Source organism: Microtus pennsylvanicus, chromosome 15, assembly GCF_037038515.1.
Source record: "Microtus pennsylvanicus isolate mMicPen1 chromosome 15, mMicPen1.hap1, whole genome shotgun sequence".
NCBI classification, from domain to species: domain Eukaryota; kingdom Metazoa; phylum Chordata; class Mammalia; order Rodentia; family Cricetidae; genus Microtus; species Microtus pennsylvanicus.
The window spans coordinates 10,052,221-10,073,952 of NC_134593.1; the positions used below are offsets into that span (position 1 = coordinate 10,052,221).

Consider the following 21,732-nt stretch of genomic DNA (forward strand, 5'->3'; position numbering starts at 1 on the left):
CTCCCGTCCCGACTATTGGCTGCGTAGAGGGGAGGGAGCAACCTCGCCCCGCCCATTCCAGGTCCCGGGGTTGGTGGCCTGAGAGAACTCCTCCAACCTGACCCAGTTCGCAAATTCCAATTCGCAATTTGGGGACAAAACTTTAGCTGTGGCAGATTCTCAGGTGCGCCGGGAAACCCTACAGACCCTAGGCTAATTTGGGAAGAGGAGCCGGGCCGGCTTCGGAGGGGGGAGTGGAGGTTCTACGAAGTGAAATAAACTTAACTCCTGGTTTGATCTCTATTTACAAATAGTCACGAAAAATCAGGAAAATGGTCTCTACAGCCAGCGATTTATTGGAACCTGGTCAACCTTTTCTAAGTAAGTTTAATCAAAGATAATTCGGCAATACGTATTCAAGATTCTCTTAGAAATAAAGCAGTTGTTCTCCCACGGCCTCTTTTTCTCCTCACATTAGAATTAGCCGGACCTTTGAGGACTTTTAGCAACTTATTTTTGTTTATTAGGAGGTTTTTTTTCCTTTTTTTTCTTTTTTTATTAAGATTTTTTTTTTAAAGCTGGGCAGTGGTGGCGCATGCCTTTAATCCCAGCACTTGGGAAGCAGAGGCAGGTGGATCTCTGAGTTCTAGGACAGCCTGGTCTACAAGAGCTAGTTCCAGGACAGGCTCCAAAGCCACAGAGAAACCCTGCCTAGGAAAAAAAAAAAAAGAAGATTTTTTTTAATACAATCTTCTCATTTTACATAGCTATCCCCGTTCCCACTCTCTCCCCTCCTCCCACTCCACCCCAACTACTCTTCTGGAAGGGTAAGGCTTCTCATGGGGTGTCTACAAAGTCTGACACTTCACTTCCAGGAAAGATCAATGGAATACTACTCAGCAGTGAAAAACAATGACATCTTGAAATTTACATACAAATGGATGGAACTAGAAAAAAACTATCCTGAGTGAGGTAACTCAGAATCAGAGGGACAAATGTGGTGGGTACTCATTCATAAGTGGATGTTAGCTGAAGGAGAATAAGTGCAGAAAGTAGTTTAACGTCCACTCCCTTTCCTCACTCTTGTCGATGTGCCAAAGCAACATCCCATAGGGCTCTCATAAAACCACTTGTGTCTATTTTACTAGAGCCCTAAAGCCTTACCCACACCTGGAAATTGGAGAAACACCTCCCACCATAAACCCCAGTCTGTTAGGGAGGAAGAATGGGAGAATGGGCATTAGGAGCATAACTAAAGGTCCCTGCCATCGCCCTAAGTCAACAGGAAATTCCTGCTTCAAAAAGATGAGTTGGCTTTGTCTAATGGCCTTGAGCAAATAACCATTGTATTTTTCTGGAGTACTGCTATTTGAGAAGCTTGTTTTCGATATAATTTTTCATTAGTAGATATTAATTTGTAAAGGTTATGTTATATAAATCTGTGCTCATTGTTGGAAATCTTTTCATTACTATACCAAGCGAACATCCATTACTATACCAGTGAACATCCATAAAGCTAAATTATTTCTTTAGGGTATATCACTAAGGTAGCACTTTCTTATATATGTTTATTTATTTGTTATGTATACAATGTTCTGTCTGTGTGTATGCCTGCAGGCCAGAAGAGGGCACCAGACCCCATTGCAGATGGTTGTGAGCCACCATATGGTTACTGGGAATTGAACTCAGGACCTTTGGAAGAGCAGGCAATGCTCTTAACCTCTGAGCTATCTCTCCAGCCCCTAAGGTAGCACTTTATCAAGTATACAGTCACACCATTTCAACTGCAACTTTAACAAAATTCTTGGCCAATCAGAAGGCAACTTTATTACAATGAAACAAAAATGAATATTTATCCTGAAACAAAAATGTAGAAAATTGCAGGTAAAGTCAAACATTAAATACAGATATAGGATTTTGCTCTTGCCCAAACTCCATTGACCTACAGTGTAAAGATTTAAGATGCCTAAACGCCCTTGTCACCATGCCTGATGGCCAACTTGAGCCCCCTGGAGCCATATAGTAGAAGGCAAGGACAGTGGATAGAGGAGGATGGCAATGGCACTGTCTTGGACTTAAAGTGTCCCTCCGAAGGCAGTGTTAAAGGACTGATCCCCGCTGGTGATCTGATAATTAAAGATGACTGCATTGCCTGGGTGTGGTGTGCACACTTCACGTCCCAGCACACAGGAGGGAGCATAATAGGGAATCTCTGTGAGTTCAAAGCCAGCCTGGTCTACACATCAAATTCCATGCCAGCCAGAACTGTATAGTGAAATCCTCGCTCAAAACAAACAATCAAAAAAACTTCAGTATACTGGTCTACATAGTGAGTTCAAGGACAGCCAGAGAAAAGCCCTGGAGAGAGAGAGAGAGAGAGAGAGAGAGAGAGAGAGAGAGAGAGAGAGAGAGAGAGAGAGATATTTGATTGGATTGTGGGAATTCTGACTTAACCAGCAAACTAACCCTATTGATGGGTTCATAATTTGATGACATTACTGTGCCGTGGTGGAGTTAGCTGGTCACTGGAGTAATAGCCATTTCTTATCCCTTTCTCCATCTCTTTCCTGGCTGCTATGGAGTGATCAGCTTTGATCTGCCATGCCCTGCTACCATGATATTCTGTTCTTACCATGAAACAGCAGAGTCAGCAGGCATCCGCTGAAACCTCTGAAACCGTGAGCCAAATGAACCTCTGCTCTTGTTTCTCCTGTTATCACTGTGGTTTAAAAACAAGCACATCATCTACTGGAAAAAGATACACATCAAGCAAAGAGCTTTCAACAAAATAAAGGCAACATGCTGATATAGGTATGAATAAATTGCATTGGTGTGGATTTTAAGGTCAATTTTGTTATATGTATATGTATTTCTTGATCTTGATTAAGGTATTGTGATTATGTAGTTCATTTAAAAATGTACTGTATAATTAAGAAATATAGGTTGTTGATGGATAATTATAAGTAATAGTCAAGTTTGTAGTCATGTCACTTAGATTTTCTAGATATATAGAGATATATTTCAGATAGGCATTCTTCATATCTCTCAAAGGCTGCAGAATATGGCATTTAAAATATTTTAATAACTTAGGGTTTTCATGACAATGAGACACGTCTACTCCTGGCAGCACCAATCTACTTCTAGAGGAAGATGGGCATCGAAGAGGATCCTTATGGAGTTTGATAGCCATTTGGGCAAGAAACTGCTCTTGCCTGGACTGTTGCATAAAATGGACACAGAGAACCCGCAGAGAGAGGACTGCCGAACTTGCCTAAAGGTGAGACGGTCTTTTGGGGTTCCTGATTCATGAAAGAGTCTGCGAGACATTCTGCAGGACACAGCAGATAGTGACTGAACTGACTTTGAAATTTCCTGCTTGATGAAAATGTCTGCTGGATACTATGGGCCTGAAGGCTGAAGATGGATGCCCCAACGGTACAAAAGAACTTTGGGTGACTGTCCAGGCAGCAAGATGTCTCTGTCATTTCTAGAGTTTTCTTATTTCTTGTTTAGTTAGGTAGTATTATATCCTTCTGGAGTCTTTGATGGAGTTGAAGAATGAATAGATAGTTATAGTTTTCCTTAGTTATGATAAATGATAAAATAGATATAAATATTGTAACTGTGATTCTTGCTTGATAACTGTTTTGCTATATATAATTTTGCTATGTTAAAGTTAAAGCCTTCCTTTTTTTGTTTAAACAGAAAAAGGGGAAATGATGGGGGAGTGTCATATATCAATCTGTTGATTTCATTGGTTAAACAATAAAGAAACTGCTAGGCCCATTTGATAGGCCCACCCTTAGGTGGGTGGAGTAAACAGAACAGAAGGCTGTGAGAAAGAAGCTGAGTCAAGGAGTCGCCATGATTCTCCCACTCCAGACAGATGCAGGTTAAGATCATTCCTGGTAAGCCAGCTCGTAGGCTACAGCAGATTATTAGAAATGGGCTAGTCCAGGTGCGAGAGCTAGCCTAGAAGAGGCTAGATAGAAATGGGCCAAGCGGTGTTTAAAAGAATACAGTTTCCATGTAATTATTTTGGGTAAAGCTAGCCGTGGGGGCGGCCAGATGCCGGGGACGAAGCCCCGCTGCCACTCCAATTTCAACAACATGCCACATTCTGTTAGAAGAGTGACAAGGGACTGTGCAGACTTAACGTGGGGGAGATGGAAGAATACAAGGTAGATAGAAAGCAGATGCTTGGCGTGAAATTTGACAGAAGCAGGCTTGCTGGTGTAAGGAACAGGAGGGGAAGACATGGCCTGTCTAACCTGCTCCTGCAGGATGCAAACAGACGAGGAGAGCTATGGTTGCATCCCAACCACAACAAAAGACCATAAGCTTACATGAAATAGTATGAGGACAGGGGATGTAGCTGATCGAACACTTACTGGCATACTTAAAGACTGGGCTCTATTCTCAGTACTTACTAAAACCAGGCACAATGGTGCATAGCTCTAATTCCAGCCCAAGGGAGGTGGAATTGAGAAGTTCAAAGTTATACTTGGCTACATTGTGAGTCTGAGGCCAGCCTGGGTTGTGTGAAACTTTGTCTGGAGACAGAATGTTTCTTTTGCATTTTTTTCCTAACTCCATTAATGCAGTTCTCCAGCATGAACTTTGTAATTTACAACATTGTGTTGCAATGGTAAAAAGTTGGGCACACCTGCCACTTTAACATACGCAAAGGCCCGGAGATGGAAGTTGAGAAACTGAAAGGTTAGGGTGAAGTATGGAGAACTAGGAGAAATGTAGGGCCCTGGTCAAATAGTCTTGCCTGTTAACTGCTTGCCTGTACCCTATAAGAACAATTGAAACACAAGGCTGACAATGTATCTGAAATTTCAGTAAATCACTGTGGCTAGTGTACAGAATAACTGATGGAAAGGACAGCAGGGTGTGTGTAAGTAATGGGATAGCAACTACCAGATTATTTCAGAAGGCCAGGTAAGAAATCTGGCTAATTCTCCCTAAAATAGTGACAAGGACTTAGAAGGTTTTTTTCTTCTTCTGTGAACAACAGAAAACCGAGAGAGATATAATTACAATTTCCTCTGAAAGTTGTCTTGGCAATGAAAAGCCAAGACCGTGTTCTGTTGTGGGAGACTCCTTCTATTTGATTCCAGTATTCAGACCCCTATTCCTCAGGTCTTTCCATGATCTAATATGGTTGATCCAGGGGCCATCACCCTGTCTGCATCCCTGTTAGCATAGAGGAGGAAAAATGAGGCGACTTCCACTGAAGAAGGTTCTAGAGACATATTACATATTCCATTGACCACAAGTCAGCCTTATGTCCGAATTTAGCTGCAAGGAAGTTTTTAAAACTATAGGCTTTGCTCAAGGAAATCATGTGTTTAGTTAAAGACCAGAATTCTAACACTAGATTGACCCAGTCTCAAAGAGAAACAGAGTCATGCTGGTAGCTCACACCTTTAATCCCAGCACTTGGGAGGTGGAGACAGGAGTGGTGTGGCTGGGTGGAGAGAGGACTATAAGGCAGGAGGAGACAGGAACTCGGATGCAGTCTGAGGATTCAGTCTGAGCATGCAGTCTGAGGATCATAGAGATGGATGCAGTGTGAGGTTTGGTAGAGACAGGCTCGCCCCTTTGGTCTGAGCATTGGTAGAGGTAAGAACTCTCCAGTGGCTGCTCTGCTTCTCTGATCCTTCAGCTTTCACCCCGATAGCTACCTCTGGGCTTTTCTTATTAACAACAATTAGAATTGGGGCTACAGAATGTACCGAATTATGCTCTAATAGATTCTGTCCCTCACCCCGTTGCCCCTCATCTGTTCTTCTCTAAGCACAGATCATAAATGGAATGCATTACTGATCTTCTACACACACTGATGATGGATGCAGGTTTATGAAACCAATTCCGGAGATCCATTCTAACAGTGTAAATACAGAGCTGCAATGAGGAAGGCCTGGCAAGTTTCCCCTCAAAACGTGAGCTTAATTCAAATTAGAGTACTTCAAGCTTCAAATTTACCCTACCGCTGAGAATACAAGTAGGACGGTTGGACCTTTTAGGTACCGATTCCATAGAAGTGCAGAGTACGGGTGGAGGACGAGGAGTGCTAAGGTGGACATGCTTTAAGTGCATGTACACCTTTAGGTCAGAAGAGGACATCAGCTCCCACTATGGATGGTTGGGAGCCACCCCATGGTTGCTGGGAACTGAACTCAGGGCCTCTGGAAGAGCCACCAGTGCTCTTAACCTCTGAGCCATCTCTCCAACTCCCCCTCCCCTATTTTAAAGATGGGGACTGAAGCGGCTAAAGAGCGGCTGGCACCACTGACTGCTCTTGCAGAGAAGCACTCACAGGGCAGCTTGCAACCACAACCATCGAGAAGAACAACTCCCAGGAATCGGATGCAGCCTTCTGGCCTCTGCAGGCATTTGCACTCACACATATACATACGTAGACATAAGTCAATTAAATCTTACAAAAGAAGATGGGGACTAACTATGTCACCCAGTCTATCTTGAACTTTTGAGCTCATGCAGTCCTCTGCCTCCGCCTCCAAAGTGGCTAGGACTACAGGTAAGCATTACTGTGTCTAGCTAAAGAAATGGCTAACCTTAAAATTAATGAAATAAAATACATGCAGATTCCAGAGTTGGCTATCCCTATTGTCCTAGTTAGAGTTACTATAGCTGTGATGAAACACCATGACCAATAAACAAATTGGGGCCGGGCGGTGGTGGCGCACGCCTTTAATCCCAGCACTTGGGAGGCAGAGGCAGGCGGACCTCTGGGAGTTCAAGGCCAGTCTGGTCTACAAGAACTAGTTCTGGAGAGAAAAGGATTTATTTGGCTTACACTTCTACATCACTATTCATCACCGCCCACTGCCTCCCCAGTGCTAGAATGACAGACTTTCACCGATATACAAGCAATTTATTGATTGAGCCATCTCGCCAGTCAGTCCTAACTGATCTAGTTTTGTCCTTGAACACTACTCCCATTCCAAATAATATGGGTGTGAAGGAAGAGAGAGCAATGGGAACTTAGTTTATAAACTGAGCGTCTTATTAATATTTGGGTCTGGGTGACAGCTTAGTTTATAAACTGAGCGTCTTATTAATATTTGGGTCTGGGAAGGGGGCATGTTATAGGAACATGTAAAGAGCTGGCCTGTGCAGTGGTGAGGGCATCAGCTCAGATCTCCAGAATCCTTGCAAAAGCCAGACACAGTGTGTGATCTGAGTGGTTCTGTAGCAAGGCGAAAAGACAAGCAAATCCTCAGAAGGTCTCGAGCCAGATAGTCTGGCATGTAGACCAGCAAGAAGCTCCTGTGACCGACCAGATGGAAGCTGAGGACTGAAGCCTGACCTTGTCCTCTGACCTCCATGTGTACTTGGGAGGCATGTCATGTGGCACACACATGAACACGCACACATCCATGAAGACTTTTAAAAGGGAATTGGGTTTTCCCGAGTTTCCCCTTTTAAGAATCTGGTCTCTTTAAAGAAAATTCTCAGTCTTCCCCTTTCCTTTCTCCCTTGTCTCTTGCCTCTCCTAAAATGACAATCTGATGACAGCAAGTGCTCACGGGACCTTGTGGTGGGTGGGGCAGGACAATGAGATCTCAGCTCTGTACCACGCACATAGGTCCTCACCAAGTTGAAGAAAGCTTTTGAGTTTCTGTTCTAGAGCATCCCACTGCTGAGATCCGGGGTTCCAGCCACTGACCTGTGTCAGGAACACCCCCAGAAGCATACAACCCCTAAGCTACAGGCCTGCTAGACTGCTTGTCTCTGCTTTACTGGGGAAGGGGGCATGTTATAGGAACATGTAGATTCTTCTACATGTCCCAACTGGTTTCAGAGGTATCTTAAGATAGCAGATTAGGGGACTGGAGAGATGGCTCAGTGGTTAAGAGCACTGGTGGTTCTTCCAGAGGTCCTGAGTTCAGTTCCCTGCTAATGACTTTGTCTCAGCTTCCCTAAGGTGTGGTATATAGGAAACCCCATATTAACCATTATCAATATCTGGATTTAAAAAAATGCTAACATGGCTTCAAAATTGTATATGACCCCCTCTTTTGAAAATGTCTGGTTTTCTAGGGCTGGAGCAATGACTCAGCAGTTAAGAGCATTGGCTGCTCTTCCAGAGATTCTGAGTTCAGTTCCCAACAACCACATGCTGACTCCCAGCCATCTATAGCGGGATCTGATGCCCTCTTCTGGCATGTAGGTGTACATGAAGACAGAGCACTCATACAGAAAATAAGTAAATAAAATTTAAAAGAAAAGTAGAAAGAGAAGGAAATGCCTGGGTTTTTTAAAATGTGATTGTGTTTTGGAGAACCAAATCTCTGTTTTTAGAAATCAAAGTTGTTGCTCGCTTTTCTTTTTTCTTTCCTCCCTCCCTTATTTCCAGTCTTCTGCTCTTTTTTTAAAAAATTATTTTATTACTTTGTGTGTATGGGTGTTTTGCCTGCATGCAGGGGCCCTGGAGGCCAGAAGAGTGCCTTGGACCCCCGGAGCTGGAGTTACACTGGGAGTGACCACGTGGATGGGTTCCGGAGAGCCAACCAGCGTCCCAGAGAACCAATGCTTTTAACCTCTGAGCCGTCTCGTCAACCCCCATTCTTTCTTGATTTTGATTTCTGATGCCACAGTTCTAGTAATCTTTTTGAGGATAATGATTACTTCTTCTTTCAAGGAGAAAGTTCCAAAGGGATATTAAATAGAAGTTTTAAAAATCTCTCACAATTTTCTTTTTCCGTAAAGATGCCAACCCTTTCATTCACAAAGCCTTTCTTGTATCTTGTATTCCTTCATAGGAGGACAAATTTATCTTCGTTTCGGAATACCAGTAATAATAAAATAAAAAGGTCGTAACTTTGTCATACTTCAGTTTCAGAATTCAATTTGGCAGTGATTTGAAATTAATAGTCCTCATAATCAATACCGATCACCATTTATTTAATATATGAATTCTAGTTGGAAAAGAAATGTGAGCAAGTTCTGGAAAGCAGGCAGGGTCAGGAACGGCGGTCTGGGATAGGTGGAAGGATGGAAACCGTGCCTAGGTTTGAAAAGCATTCAATCTGGAAGTAAGCTGTTATCAACAGGCACATTTACCACTAAAATCGTTGACTCGGGTTTGTCATCATGAAATTTCTGCCACTGAGACTTGTAGGAAATTTAAAGGTTCCAAGAACCTACGCCTCGAGGCTGGCCTCTTTCCATGGTAACTGGGAGGGCGGAACGAAAGAAGCTTCCTTAAGAAGCACCGGGAACGCTAGCGCACGCGTTCTGCTGAATTTTGGGCCTCGCCTCCCGCCGTCCGCAGTCACGTGCGGACCGCGGCAGCCGCGTAGCTAGGTGGGGGAGGCTGAGCCGGGCGCCAGCCAAGGCAGGAAGGGAGGTGGCTGCCGAGCCATTCTTAAAGGGGCCCGAGAGATCCTGCAGCGACGGGCCGCTGACGGCCGGAAGGAAAATGGTGAGTGGCGCGGAGGGCGGCACCGCGGGGCTGGGCGGGCTCGCGGGCCCTTCCCGACTTCCAGCGACGGCCGGGACGACCCCCGCCGCGGGCCGCCGGTTGGAACGTGGCCTCCATGGACAGGGGTCTGGCCCTTGTGGTCCCCGCGGCGGGACGGGCTGGACCCGAGGGACGGCGTTGGCGGCGAGCGCTTGGGTTCCAGTTGCATTCTGCCCTCGCCCAGGCTTCTTTCTATTTGCGTCCCCCAGTTTCCCGCTGCATAGACCCCTTTTCCTGCATTCTTCAAGTCGAGGCCATTGGAACCCATGTGACCGGAGGTTCCATGGTTTCGCCTGTAAGCAACTGTCAGAGATTTAGTTTTGCTGCGTCTGGGTCCGTGGCTTCAGCTCTCCTTGACGATGGACCCCAAGCGTAAAGATCTAAGTGGAAAATTAAGTCAGTTGCCATCAAGGATCTTCTGGATCCTTCCCAACGTGCTTTTTAAAATACGGTCAAGTTCCATGGAAACAGCAACAGGAGAACACTGTTGTTTTCTGTAACTCCTCTCTTGGGAACCACTTCCATCTAGCTGCTAGACGCTAGCGGGTCTTGTCGTGGTCATTGAACCCAGCAAAGTCGTGGGTTTTCATCATTACGACCTTTAAACCACATTCCAGGCTGCTGACACTCCTGTTAGAAGCATTCCTTTCGCCATGCTTCCCCCTATGCTTCTGGGGTTCAGAACTCCTGACTTTTCCTCCTCCTCCTGCTGATACATCTGTTTTCCTTGGATTCTGTTCTCCATTTCCTGGACTGTGCTCATAAGAACCCTAGCTAGGCTCCATCCTGAGGCTTCATTTTCTGTTGCATTTCCTTTTGCTGAATTCCTCCCTCCGGTTACCGCATACTTTGAATTGAGCTATGAGTTCCTATCTCTGACCTTACTTCTGAGATCCAACCAGAAGTGATATTCCACTTTTTGGTTAATATACTCAGGAAACAAAGCCGGACAGTGGTGGCACATGCCTTTAATCCCAGCACTCAGGAGGCAGAGGTAGAGGGATCTCTATGAGTTCGAGGCCAGCCTGGTCTACAAGAGGTAGTTCCAGGATAAACTCCAAAGCTACAGAGAAATCCTATCCCGAAAAACAAAACAAAACAAATATACTCAGGAAACACTTCACCACACAGATACCACAGAGGCTCTTCAGTTTGTCCAAAAATAACTCATAGTCCTCCTGCCCCCACATCTGATCATCATTCAGCCAGAATTCTGTAACTTGACTAAAGGTGCCACAAGCCAGAAGTCAAGTTGTCTTTGTAAGCCTTTATTTCCTCCATATTGAATCTAGCCCAATTCCTGTGTAGTGACTAAGGGAAAGAGCTATAGCTGCCAGGCTACCTGGTTGCTTCCTGGGTCCACTACCTGTATGTCTTAGATTTGGGGGAAGATGCTTGTAGCCAGTCTGAGCTTTGACATTTCCTGCTAAATAGGGGATGGTGTTAGTGTAGGTGATGTGGTGTGGAGCACAAAGCAAGAATTAGCCTTCTTATGCTGATGTTCAGCCTTCCAGCTACTTGCCATCTCTTACCCGAAATGGTAACTGGTGCTGCTGTGTTCTTCCTGGCTCTCTGCCTGTTTGCTGCCTATCAAAACAAATATGATCTTATCAGAATCAAATATGGCCATGTTTGTCTTCCCCACAATACCTACAGAGTGTTGACAGCTTCGATTTGCCATGGGATAGAAATCTGAGTGCCTCCAGGCCATAGCCTTGGTCCTCGCTCCTGTTCATCGGTGGGCAGCTGAGTCACACTATGGTCTCATGATTTGGGCTGCTATGCTCACTTCAGTCACTTTAGATGGCTTTTCCTGTGACCGTGGTGTTCTTCACCGTCACTTCTCAAAGCATCTGTGCTTCTCCTTGCTAGCATTTATCATAAGGACCAGCCTACAAATTTTTGCCTGGTCTTTTTGATGTAGGTCTCTTCTTTACTAGACTATCATGTAAGCTAGCACTTACCAGAGTGTTGGTGCTCATTAACTATTCATTTATGGAGTGCACCAATAAATGGGTCATTCCCCACCTAGAATTGTTTCTATAGCCTTGTACTCATTCTTAACCACTTCCAAATGTAAACTTGACTAAGAGCTGACCATTCTCTTCTCTCTCCCCGCCCTTTCCTTTTTAGAAAAGACAGTTGATCCTCCTGCCTCAGCCTCTAAGTGCTGAAATGACAGACATGTGTCACCACTCCTGGTTTCTGAGTCTTTCTTGTAGAATGGGGTTTTGTTGTGGCTTTGGGAAGGGAGAAAACACACTGAATTACACAAATTAAATCAAAGCATGTTTTCATCTTTTTCACCATGCTGGGGTCACACGAGGCAAGTAGCCAGCAAATAAAAGTTACACCTTGAGCGTGTGTTCATGGGTTCCTGGCCTATGATGTCACGCTTGTACTTGTGGTCTCATTAGCAGAGCTGAAAGGTAAGACTCGTATGACAAACTGGTTTTGTCTAAATAAAAATCAAAAGTTTTTATTAGCTTCATTATATTTTTGATCAAAGAAGATTGAATTTTAGCTTCAGAAGTTCCCAATGACTTAGCATCTCTCTAAAAACAGGTAGAAGACTAAACATATATCCCAACAGTGGTATTTTTGTTGGCTAGTGCCCTTGGCTGGCGTATACTTCCTGACTGATTGTGTAATTGCACATCGTATGACACACGTCACAGCTTACTGATATCAGAGTTCAGAATTTTAAGGACAGTTAAAGTGATAGCCATTTCCTGCTTTAGTGGATGCTGTCTTTAGTCCAACAGAGGATCAAGCACCCAGGCTTCCATTACATTTTTTTTTCAAACTTAAGTTTGGAAGCCTTGGTGCTTTAAGGTTCTGATGAGAATTGTCCAGATTTTCCTGAAGGGGAAGGGGAAACTTATAAGAAAAGTCCAGAGTAAGTGAACTTTTGCAGCTTGACTCAGACCAATTGTAAAAAATGTAAAACAATGAGGGGATTTGGACATTAGTTAGGTGTTGGAGACTAGAATTCTGGGAGGGTTTTTCAAGCAGAACGACTAAGATGTTTTATGTTTCTCATGACACGTGATGTCTTCAAGTGATGAATAGTACAGTATTTCCAGGTGAATGACCTGTAGCCTTTAGGTGAGACCGTCCATTGGGCCTAGTGATGTCCTGTGGGCAGTGATTGGAGCTGAATGATTAATGCATAGCATTTCACTATTCTGTTCTCCACATTGGTATGCTTTGCAAGGTTCCTTTAATTATTTTTTTTTTCCGTTTTTGGAGACAGGGTCTCACTCTGTAGCTCCAACCTTTCCCAAACTCAGAGATCTTCCTGCTTCTTCTCTCTAGTGCTGGCATAAAAGGTGTCCACCATCACGCCTGGCTGATTTTGCAGTTTTACCACTATAAGCATCAGAGCATGGCATGTTGGCACACACTTGGAATATCTATACTACTGGAGGGGCTAAAGCAAGGAGAATCACAAGTTTGAGCCAGCTTGGGGGAAGGGGGGAATAAATCCTGTCAAATACTAGCCAGCTGAGGGCTGGTTTGATGGGTGAGTATTTAAAGTAATTACTGTACAAACATAGGATCTGAGTTTGAAGCTTTGGAACTATGAAAAACCATAATCTCAGTGATCCAACAGCCAGGTGGGAGGCAGAGGCAGGAGAATGCACAGAAGCTCACCGGCTAGCTAACCTTTTCACTTAGTATGCAGAGGGATCCTGTTTCAAATAGTGGAAGGCTAAGACTAGCACCCAAAGTCATCCTCTGACCGCCACATGTACACTGTGACACATGTATGCCCAAATTCACATAAATGGATGTATGTGCACATAGAATTTCTATCTGTGCACCTGAAAACAAAGCCAGCTAACTAAACAACAACAAAACAGCTAGCTGGATGTCATAGCCATGCCCTGTAATACTAGCATTTAGGACACTGAGGCAAGAGGGTTGTAAGTTCAAGGACAGCCTGGGCTACTTACCAAGATTCTCAAACAGAACAAAATAAAAAGCAAAAACAAAGCTAAAAAAAATATAAGACTGTTTCTGTCCTCTTGTTTGTGGTGATAAATTACACCACTAGAAGAAAGCATTTGATGATTTCTGGGGAAGATCTGTTATTATTTCTTCATAATCTCTAAGCATTTCTTTTGGCTTTTATATTATTTCATCTGCTTTTGCTTTTGTACATTTGCTCCTCTTTTTCAAGGAGATAGATTATTGAGTATACTACAAGAGGGATCGGACTGAGCAGCCACCAGAGTATTGCCTGTCTTTTTGTACATTCTTTTGTTGTTTTTTAAAGACAGGGTTTCTCTGTGTAGTCCTGGCTGTCCTGGAACTTGCTCTGTAAACTAGGTTGGCCTCGAACTCAGAGATCTACCTGCCTGTCTCCTGAGTGCTGGGATTAAAGGTGTGCACCACCACTACCCAGCTAAAGATTTATTTATTTATGTATTTTATATGCATGAGTGCTTTGTCTTCATGCCCACTAAAAGAGGCACCAGATCTCATTACAGATGGTTGTGAGTCACCAGTGTGGGTGCTGAGAACCTAACTCAGGATCTCTGGAAGAGCAGCCAGTGCTCTTAACTGCTGAGCCATCTCTCCAGCTCTACTTTTGTACATTCTTAATAGCTAATTTTATATCTTTGTAGTCAACTAAGATATAAATTGTTCATTTTTACTGTTAGGTTTATTTTTATTTTCTTCATAGTTGTGAAACTCCAAAAAGTAAAATGATTTTCCTGTTCCTGCCATGCAGTGTGAGATCCTGTGCTTGCTTATCTGACGCAGGTGACTGCCCTTCACTTCTATGCTTCTGCCCTACCTCTCACTTCACATAAAATACTTCTTAGTATATGCTTGGTTTTTGAAATATTTATTAGCCAAACAGGATTAAAGTGAAGCTCACACTAGAGATGAACAGGTATGACTAATCCGTGTAGATCCAAAGGTCAGTAGAGCTGAAAGTTCTTTAATGTGCACAAATATTGAAGTCATGGCATTTTAAGTGTATGTATCCTCCTCTCTCTTGTAGAGTGAGTCTTTGGTGGTTTGTGATGTTGCTGAAGATTTAGTGGAAAAGCTGAGAAAGTTTCGTTTTCGAAAAGAAACCCACAATGCTGCCATTATAAGTAAGCTGAAGTTGCCTCGAAACTCTCTGATGTGGTTTGTGTTCCTTTGACTGTGCCGAGTCTTTAGAAAGTAACAGTTCTCCCATCCGCTGTCCTTGTCACTGCCACCTCTGCAAGTTAAGAACGTGCTCTTGCTACCTCCCTCCCACCCCCCAGGTCACTGCCCACTCGGCTCAGAAGCTGATTGTCTTGGTCCCTTAGGAATGAGGTCCTCATTTGTAGTGACTTTTTTGTCTTTCTCAGGGGGCTAACATTCACACCCAAATGGTAAAGTTCAGCATCTGTCTCCTTCTAACTGTACGTTACTTCAGTCTTGTGGAGAGGGCTTTACCTGTTTTTGTAGCTAATACTTTGTGGGCAATGATTTAGGTGAAGGAAGGTTGAGGGACTGAAGATGTAGACCTGGCCTAACAGATCCATCAGGCAGGTGGGTGTTAAGTCAACTGGTGACACCTTATGAATTTTGGTTCTGTTACAAATACTATCATGTGGTCCTATGGTTCTTTTGTTTGTTTATTATTATTTTTGCTGTATGAGTGCTATACATGTATGTCTGCATGCCAGAAGAGGGCATCAGACCCCATTATAGGTGGTTGTGAGCCACCATGTGGTTGCTGGGAGACTGGGAATTGAACTAAGGACTTCTGGAAGAGCAGCCAGTGCTCTTAACCGCTGAACCATCTCTCCAGTCCCTTTTATGTTTTTTTTTTTAATGGCCATATGGTTCTTAATAGGGAAGATGTAATAGTGCTGTTTACCCCAACAGATGAGGCTGTTTGAAGTCACATTGTATGTCCATAGGATTTAATGTGAATTTAGTACAAACTCCAATGTAGTTTATTCTTTACACAGATAGAAAGAATAAAGGCATGGGTGACTTAAGTTCCCTTTGATTTGGGTTTGGATTATATCATTTCTATTTGAATATATTTGAACAGAGGTGGAATTGGTAATTTACTTCCTTAGACTAATGACCATATGCCATGAAATTAGAATGTTGGAGAAGCTGGGGGTCTTGGGGTTTCTCTCTTCTGAGCCCTGGCCAGCTCTTCTTTGGCAATTCTAATCATGTTGCACATAGAGTCTTGGTCAGAGTTACTCTTCCAAGCCTCTTTTTATTTCGAAAGATACTCTGGAGTCATGAAGCTCTCCATCCATGCAGTCCATGTGAGGAGTTGATAAGAGTCTAAATAGGCAAGTTCCATGTTGGGAATTGTACCCAGAAGTGGAAAAGCTCATACCTCGGTGTATTTATGCTGTGTTTCTTGATGTCTTAGTTATAGGTGCTCCCTCCCTCCTTACAGACTAGAGCTGCATGGGCTGCATGGGCTGTGTAGTCTAGGTCACCTGGAGTCACGCTTTACTTATACTGTTTTCCTTATAGTGAAGATTGACAAAGATAAACGCCTGGTGGTTCTGGATGAAGAACTTGAGGTTAGTTCAGTGTGCTAATACAATTTTTATAGTTAAGCCATGTTTGTTGTCTAAACAATGCCGTGTTTGTTACGTGTTCTGGACCTCCTTAAATACGTGCTGATTATGCATGAAGAGCATGGCTAACTGTTGCTTCCACGTTGTCTGCTGATTTAACTGCCTTCTGTAAAGCAATGAGATCCAGCGTGGTAAGTAGGAGCTGGCAGTCTGTACCGAGCTGTGCACAGAGTGCTATCAAACTAAAGCCGGCCATTGGAGGGGTTAGTGGAGTTGCTGTTTCCTCTGCCGGTGTTTCCCCACACTGGAACCTGAGCACAGTAGAAACACTGTCCTTTAGCTCCACGTTTTGTTAATAGAAGCGCTTTTGTGATGTGATAGCGAATTCCTAGCTCTTACCAGATCGGGTGCTTGGGGGATCTTCGGCTAAGAACATGCTTCAAAGTTTCTTTTCTCCGTGCTGCCAGGGCGTCTCCCCAGATGAACTTAAAGATGAACTGCCTGAGCGGCAACCTCGATATCCTTTTCTGAGTGGTTTGGGACAATTTTTGTTAGTCATCAGGATTTTATTTATGAACCCATTTGTTCAGCTTTCAACAGATATATTTTATATGGCCTGCAAAGAGAATGGGAGGACTGTTGGGGGAGAAAGGGGGCAGTGAGGGGACACGGAGGACAGCTGTGAGCTGTGAGCAGAGGACTAATAAAAGACGGGAACTGCTGGTGTATTGTGCTGTCTGAGACGCCAATAAAACACCATGGCCACGGCCCAGTTAAAATACCTATGTGTGTCGTAGACAAGAACAAGGAAAGTTGATGCATTTAGATTTTGTTTTAAAATTTTTTCTTTAATATGCACATAGTAAAAACTGATAAAGAAAAATTAAAGCTGTACTTTTAACAAGTTTCTTTTTGAGAGGCTGCATGATTTTATAATTTGTCCTTGGGGCCTGTTTTGTAGACTGATATCAAAAGTGTGTTGTTAGATTGAATGAACAAGGCCATTCACTTGCTCCGGGTGTTGATTATTGCCTGTCCTAGAGCAGGGGCTTTAGTTTCTTTAACTTGAGAAAAACCTTCATTGTGTATAGTTATAAGTACCAGCATGATGACGGAAGAGTCTCTTACCCTCTGTGCTTCATTTTCTCCAGCCCTGTTGGTGAGTCACTTTCTCTAATAATGTCTACTTGGCTTTGATCCAATTGAACCGCCTTTTGCTATGTATAAAAATGAAGTTGTTGAGTAGCCTAAACTGAGGTCAGTTGATGTGTGTGTTTTGTGTACACACCTTATACACTCTAGAGCCTGTATCATAAAGTGTTATCTCTCAGGACGCACGTATCTCCGCCTGTTAATTCCTAGAAGTGTAATTGCTGAGTTCAATCATAAATTCTCATGATTCAGAAATATAATGGCACCTTTTAGATTCAGAAGTATATATTTTAGTCTTGTTAAGTATGTGATCTTTGTGCGGCTGTGGTACTACGCGTATGTTTATCTTTGTAAAAGGAGGTACTAGGGATCTGCCTGTAATCTCGAAGATGGTCCTTGTACTATCACAATTAAAATAGTGCTGAATAAAGTTTTTAACTGTCAAGACTAAAAGTCAGGGTCCACAGGAGACCTAGACCCATTTTAACTTTGAGTTGTCTGTCTTTGTGTAGACAGTATATATGGAAGAATTACAGTGTATCCATATACGTTTAGATCAAAGCTTCTGTAAACTTAGTAACCAGATCTTTGTGAAAGACCTTTGTTTCTGTGCTGTGTCTTCCAGGGTGCAAGCCTGAGCAGCAGATGATGTATGCAGGGAGTAAGAACAAGCTGGTCCAGACCGCTGAGCTGACCAAGGTAGTGTCTGCCCGACATGTCTCCTGTAGCGAACAGAGTGACAACTAGGCAGCAACTGCAAACGGGTTCTCTCTAGCCAAAGCCCTGTAACTAATGTGCTGCATAGAATAAAGCTTTGTACTAAGAGGAGGAGAACCATAGTAATCTTTGAACCAAAATGTGTTTTTAAAATAATTTGATTTTTAAAAAAGTAACTTTCAAAATGTGAGTAGCTTCACATAGTGGTACATGCCTGTAAACCCAGCACCAGGGGTTCAAAGTATTGGGCCACATAATGAGATTATCCTAAAAGAAGAAGGAGAAAAGCAAAGGTCATGGTAACCACAAAGCTATTAGGTCTTTGCTACTGTCTGCACCATAATGTACTAGAGCTGACATGCAGTCTGCACATGACTCTTACAGCTGCTGGCATCTCGCTCTGTATAGTTGTTGGGATTGACGGTCATCAACAGACTCATTGGATAATGCGACTTAGCACCAAGCCTCATAATCTTGAGTTTGATCCCTAGAACACACATGGTAGAAATAGAGAACCAACTTCTGCCAGTTGTTCTCCGGCCTTCAGACACGTACTATGGCTCATATGTGCACACATGTGCTTGCGCACACACACACAGATACAAGTGCCATTAAAGGTAGAAAGAAAAGCAGCATCAGAAGATGAATGACTTGTTCAGGGTTGTGTGTTAGTTAGAGCTAAGATTCCGATTTACATCTGGTTCCAGATCCCATCTGTTTGCTGTAACTTCATCTCCCTCTAGCCTTGTGCTCCCTGGGCTGAATCAGATTTCTGCTGGAGAACTGTAGCTGTGGACTTTGAGTGTAGCCTCACCAAGTTAGTCAACAGCTGGTGTTAGCATCTGATACTCAGACTGTGAAAGCCTGGCCTTATGTTTCTTCAGCTCCTTGCTGGGTTGATTTTAGATATGTATGCTTGGCTGTCTTTTCTAATGGGCAAGGTTTACAGAATTACTCTTTGAGCATGTATGTGCTGGTTTAGAATTTGTGGTTCTAAGAGTGCAGGCTTTATGCCATCTTGATCGCTATACTTTGGTAACTTAAGTATTTAGCACTTAAAAGGAGTTAAATATTGCTGAGAAGGTACATCTGATTTACTCAGATTAAGTCATTGTCATGACCAATATGAAGGAAACAGAACGTGGTATTTAATACTCAGTGCAATGTAGGGTTTGGTTTTTAGAGAGATGGACTATGACTTCAGTTTGTTTGTTTTTTCCTTCCTTAAGGTATTTGAAATAAGAAACACTGAAGACCTAACTGAGGAATGGCTACGTGAGAAACTTGGATTTTTCCACTAGTGTGAACTTCTGTGTTTCTAAAGTATTTATGTATTAACCTGACCATACTGGAACCAGACATAAATAGTTAATTTATGCCTCAGAATGCACTGTTACTTACAGTTTGTTTCCTGCAGTAAAGAAAACGTCTTCATTTGTGCAGTCTGAACAAAGGGGAAATCATCTTCATAGTAACGGAACTTTGTGACGTGTGGCCTTGTGTTTGTCATTGTTAGCTGGACACTTTTCTCCAGGGGTGATGCACCCTCATGACTAATTTCTGTGATTTATGGTTCAGGATGTACTGTTTGCAGACACTAGAGGAAGGCGGGTATTAGGCTATGGTAGACAGCAGGTCCTCCTTTGACCACCCCTGGGCCCGGGCAGTCTGTAAGTGCAAATAGTGTTCCATCACTTGTCACGCCATCCAGGTTCCTTCGGGCTAATGTCTCAACCTGGCCGATTTTGAGCCAAGAGCAGTGATTTAGTAGAACCTCTGTTGCACTTTCCATAAGTTTTCCTTCTCTCTTGGTTTCCTGTAGCTTTGTAATCAAGTGTAGAAACTATATCAATCACTCATTCTTAAGGTCTGTGAGTTGGATTTTATGGTAGAGTTAGGATTATTAGGTTTTCTTCTTATGAGAAATAGAATCCTAGTCTTAGAAGCTGGTGAGTTATATAATCAAGGGCTTCATTCCTGATTATGTCACTAATAGGGAACTTGGAATGTGGCTTGGTAACACTATAAAGCACCTCCTAATGTCTTGTGAGCACCGTTTTAAATATGTTAATACTGTGCCTTTGATTTGTCAGCATTAACATTAGTTTAAGACTTCTACACTGCCAGTATTCTAAATTTGGCGAAATTAATACTTTTTTAAAAGGTTCAAGTAAAACAATTTTCTAATATGTATAACTGAAGTTTGTAATAAAACCAACTTGTTATTTTTAAAATTCCAACTATCTGCCCAAAGTCCTGAATATGTGGTAGGTGAGAATTATGATTTGGGGTATAATTACTATTAGTTTTGTGCCATATGTAAGCATTACTTAAAATGTTGGTCATAGTTAATAGCAACATATCAGTTTATCCTAAATGTCAGAAGAAATTCTATTATGGACAAAGCCAGTCATGTTAGATGGTAGCACCATTGTTAGGAAGCAAGACTTCTAACCTACTTGCAGTTATTACGTTACACTTAAGAAAACATGTAAGAAACTGATGAATGGTAATTTGACTTAAAGAGAAAAGTAGAGAGACTATAGAGGCTGATCAAATTCTTATATTAAGAAGGTAATCATTTTGAGCTGGGCAGTGGTAATGCATATGCCTTTAATTCTAACACTTGGGAGGCAGAGGCAGGCGGATCTCTGACTTCGAGGCCAACCTGGTCCACAGAACTAGTTCCAAGCAACCAGGGTACACAGAAGCCCTATCTCAAAACAAAAACAACAAAAACAAAACCTAGCAAAAGCATTTTTATGCTGGTGCAGTTCATTGCATACTGTTCGTCTTGCTTAGGGTTCTGTGGCAGCTTTGCGGGAGGAACGGTAGTGGACTTAGACAGTGGAGTGGTATGTGTGTGCCCGTTAACCTGTATGTCAGGACGCAACGGCAAGTGCTCAAGGAGGTGTTTGCGTTGGCTCATACATGGAAAAGTCCTTTATTTTGGTTTCCAGAGAATGAGAAAAGTTCACCCAAGAAGTTTGAGATACAATGCAGGTTTTTTGTTATGGGCTAGAGAATAGCTTGCTAATAATCCTACAGAAAGCAAATGAGATCCAAGTGGAGAGTGACTTTAATGTTTCTGAATGAAGCAAATAAGGTTTTGTTTCAGCTGGTTGCATAAGTATGCTGTTGAAAGTAGTGCTACAAGAGTGTACATTTTTAATACAGTTCCTTCTTTTGGCTTGCACATTTAACTTAGTTTTGGAAATCTTGAGGTCTTCCATCAGGTTGAGGGCACTGGCTTGCCGTACACAGGACTCTCCAGTCCTCCAGCAGCAGCACCGTGGCTGCCAGCAGCTTGCTTCTTGAGCTTTTCCAACCCTTCCCAGTAAGTGTGCCTTTTGGAAGGCAGCACATTGGATTGGGTCATCAATAGAACATTTTTATTCTGCCTGTCCTTAACGCGGGTTTGTAAGTCCTATGCTCCAAAGTATTCCTCAAATATTTATGTACATTTCCATTTAGCTAAAATTTACATTCTTTTAAAGTATTTTTATTACTTTTCTACCTTTCCATAAAGAGTATGTCCCAATTCTATAATTCCAGCTTTTACACTCCATGTCTTTCTGGAACAACCATTCCTACTCAGCCTTAACTCTTAATTTTTCCTTTTTGGAAGCCACTCTTTCCAGGAAACTCTTTTGTTTTCTAAGTCAGCATTGGTTCGGAAATTCCTTATCTTCTTTAAATTGTGCATAGCATCTAATGTCAGAGCCAACTAAGAATTACAAAGTGTATTTAATACAGTTTTTGTGACAACATGGGTGATGTATGAAGAAAGGTATCCTCAGGTTACTGTGCTGAAATTCCAAAATGTCTGAGTTTTGAACA

The 21,732-nt window shown here is 42.8% G+C and overlaps 1 protein-coding gene and 1 long non-coding RNA gene across 2 annotated transcripts; both read left to right on the plus strand.

The window, feature by feature from the left end:
* The first annotated feature begins 45 nt into the window (after window positions 1-45).
* LOC142835893 (uncharacterized) lies at window positions 46-1,726 on the plus strand. Its single transcript, XR_012907955.1, has 3 exons — window positions 46-163; window positions 294-360; window positions 1,597-1,726. It is a non-coding gene; the product is annotated as an uncharacterized LOC142835893 (long non-coding RNA).
* Window positions 1,727-9,305: 7,579 nt separating this feature from the next.
* Window positions 9,306-19,367, plus strand: Gmfb (glia maturation factor beta). Its single transcript, XM_075950298.1, is given in 8 exon segments — window positions 9,306-9,439; window positions 14,496-14,592; window positions 15,977-16,026; window positions 16,491-16,540; window positions 17,100-17,182; window positions 17,801-17,874; window positions 19,122-19,187; window positions 19,189-19,367. Coding segments are annotated over 8 exon segments (465 nt in total). The 5' UTR covers window positions 9,306-9,436; the 3' UTR covers window positions 19,231-19,367.
* Window positions 19,368-21,732: the final 2,365 nt, after the last annotated feature.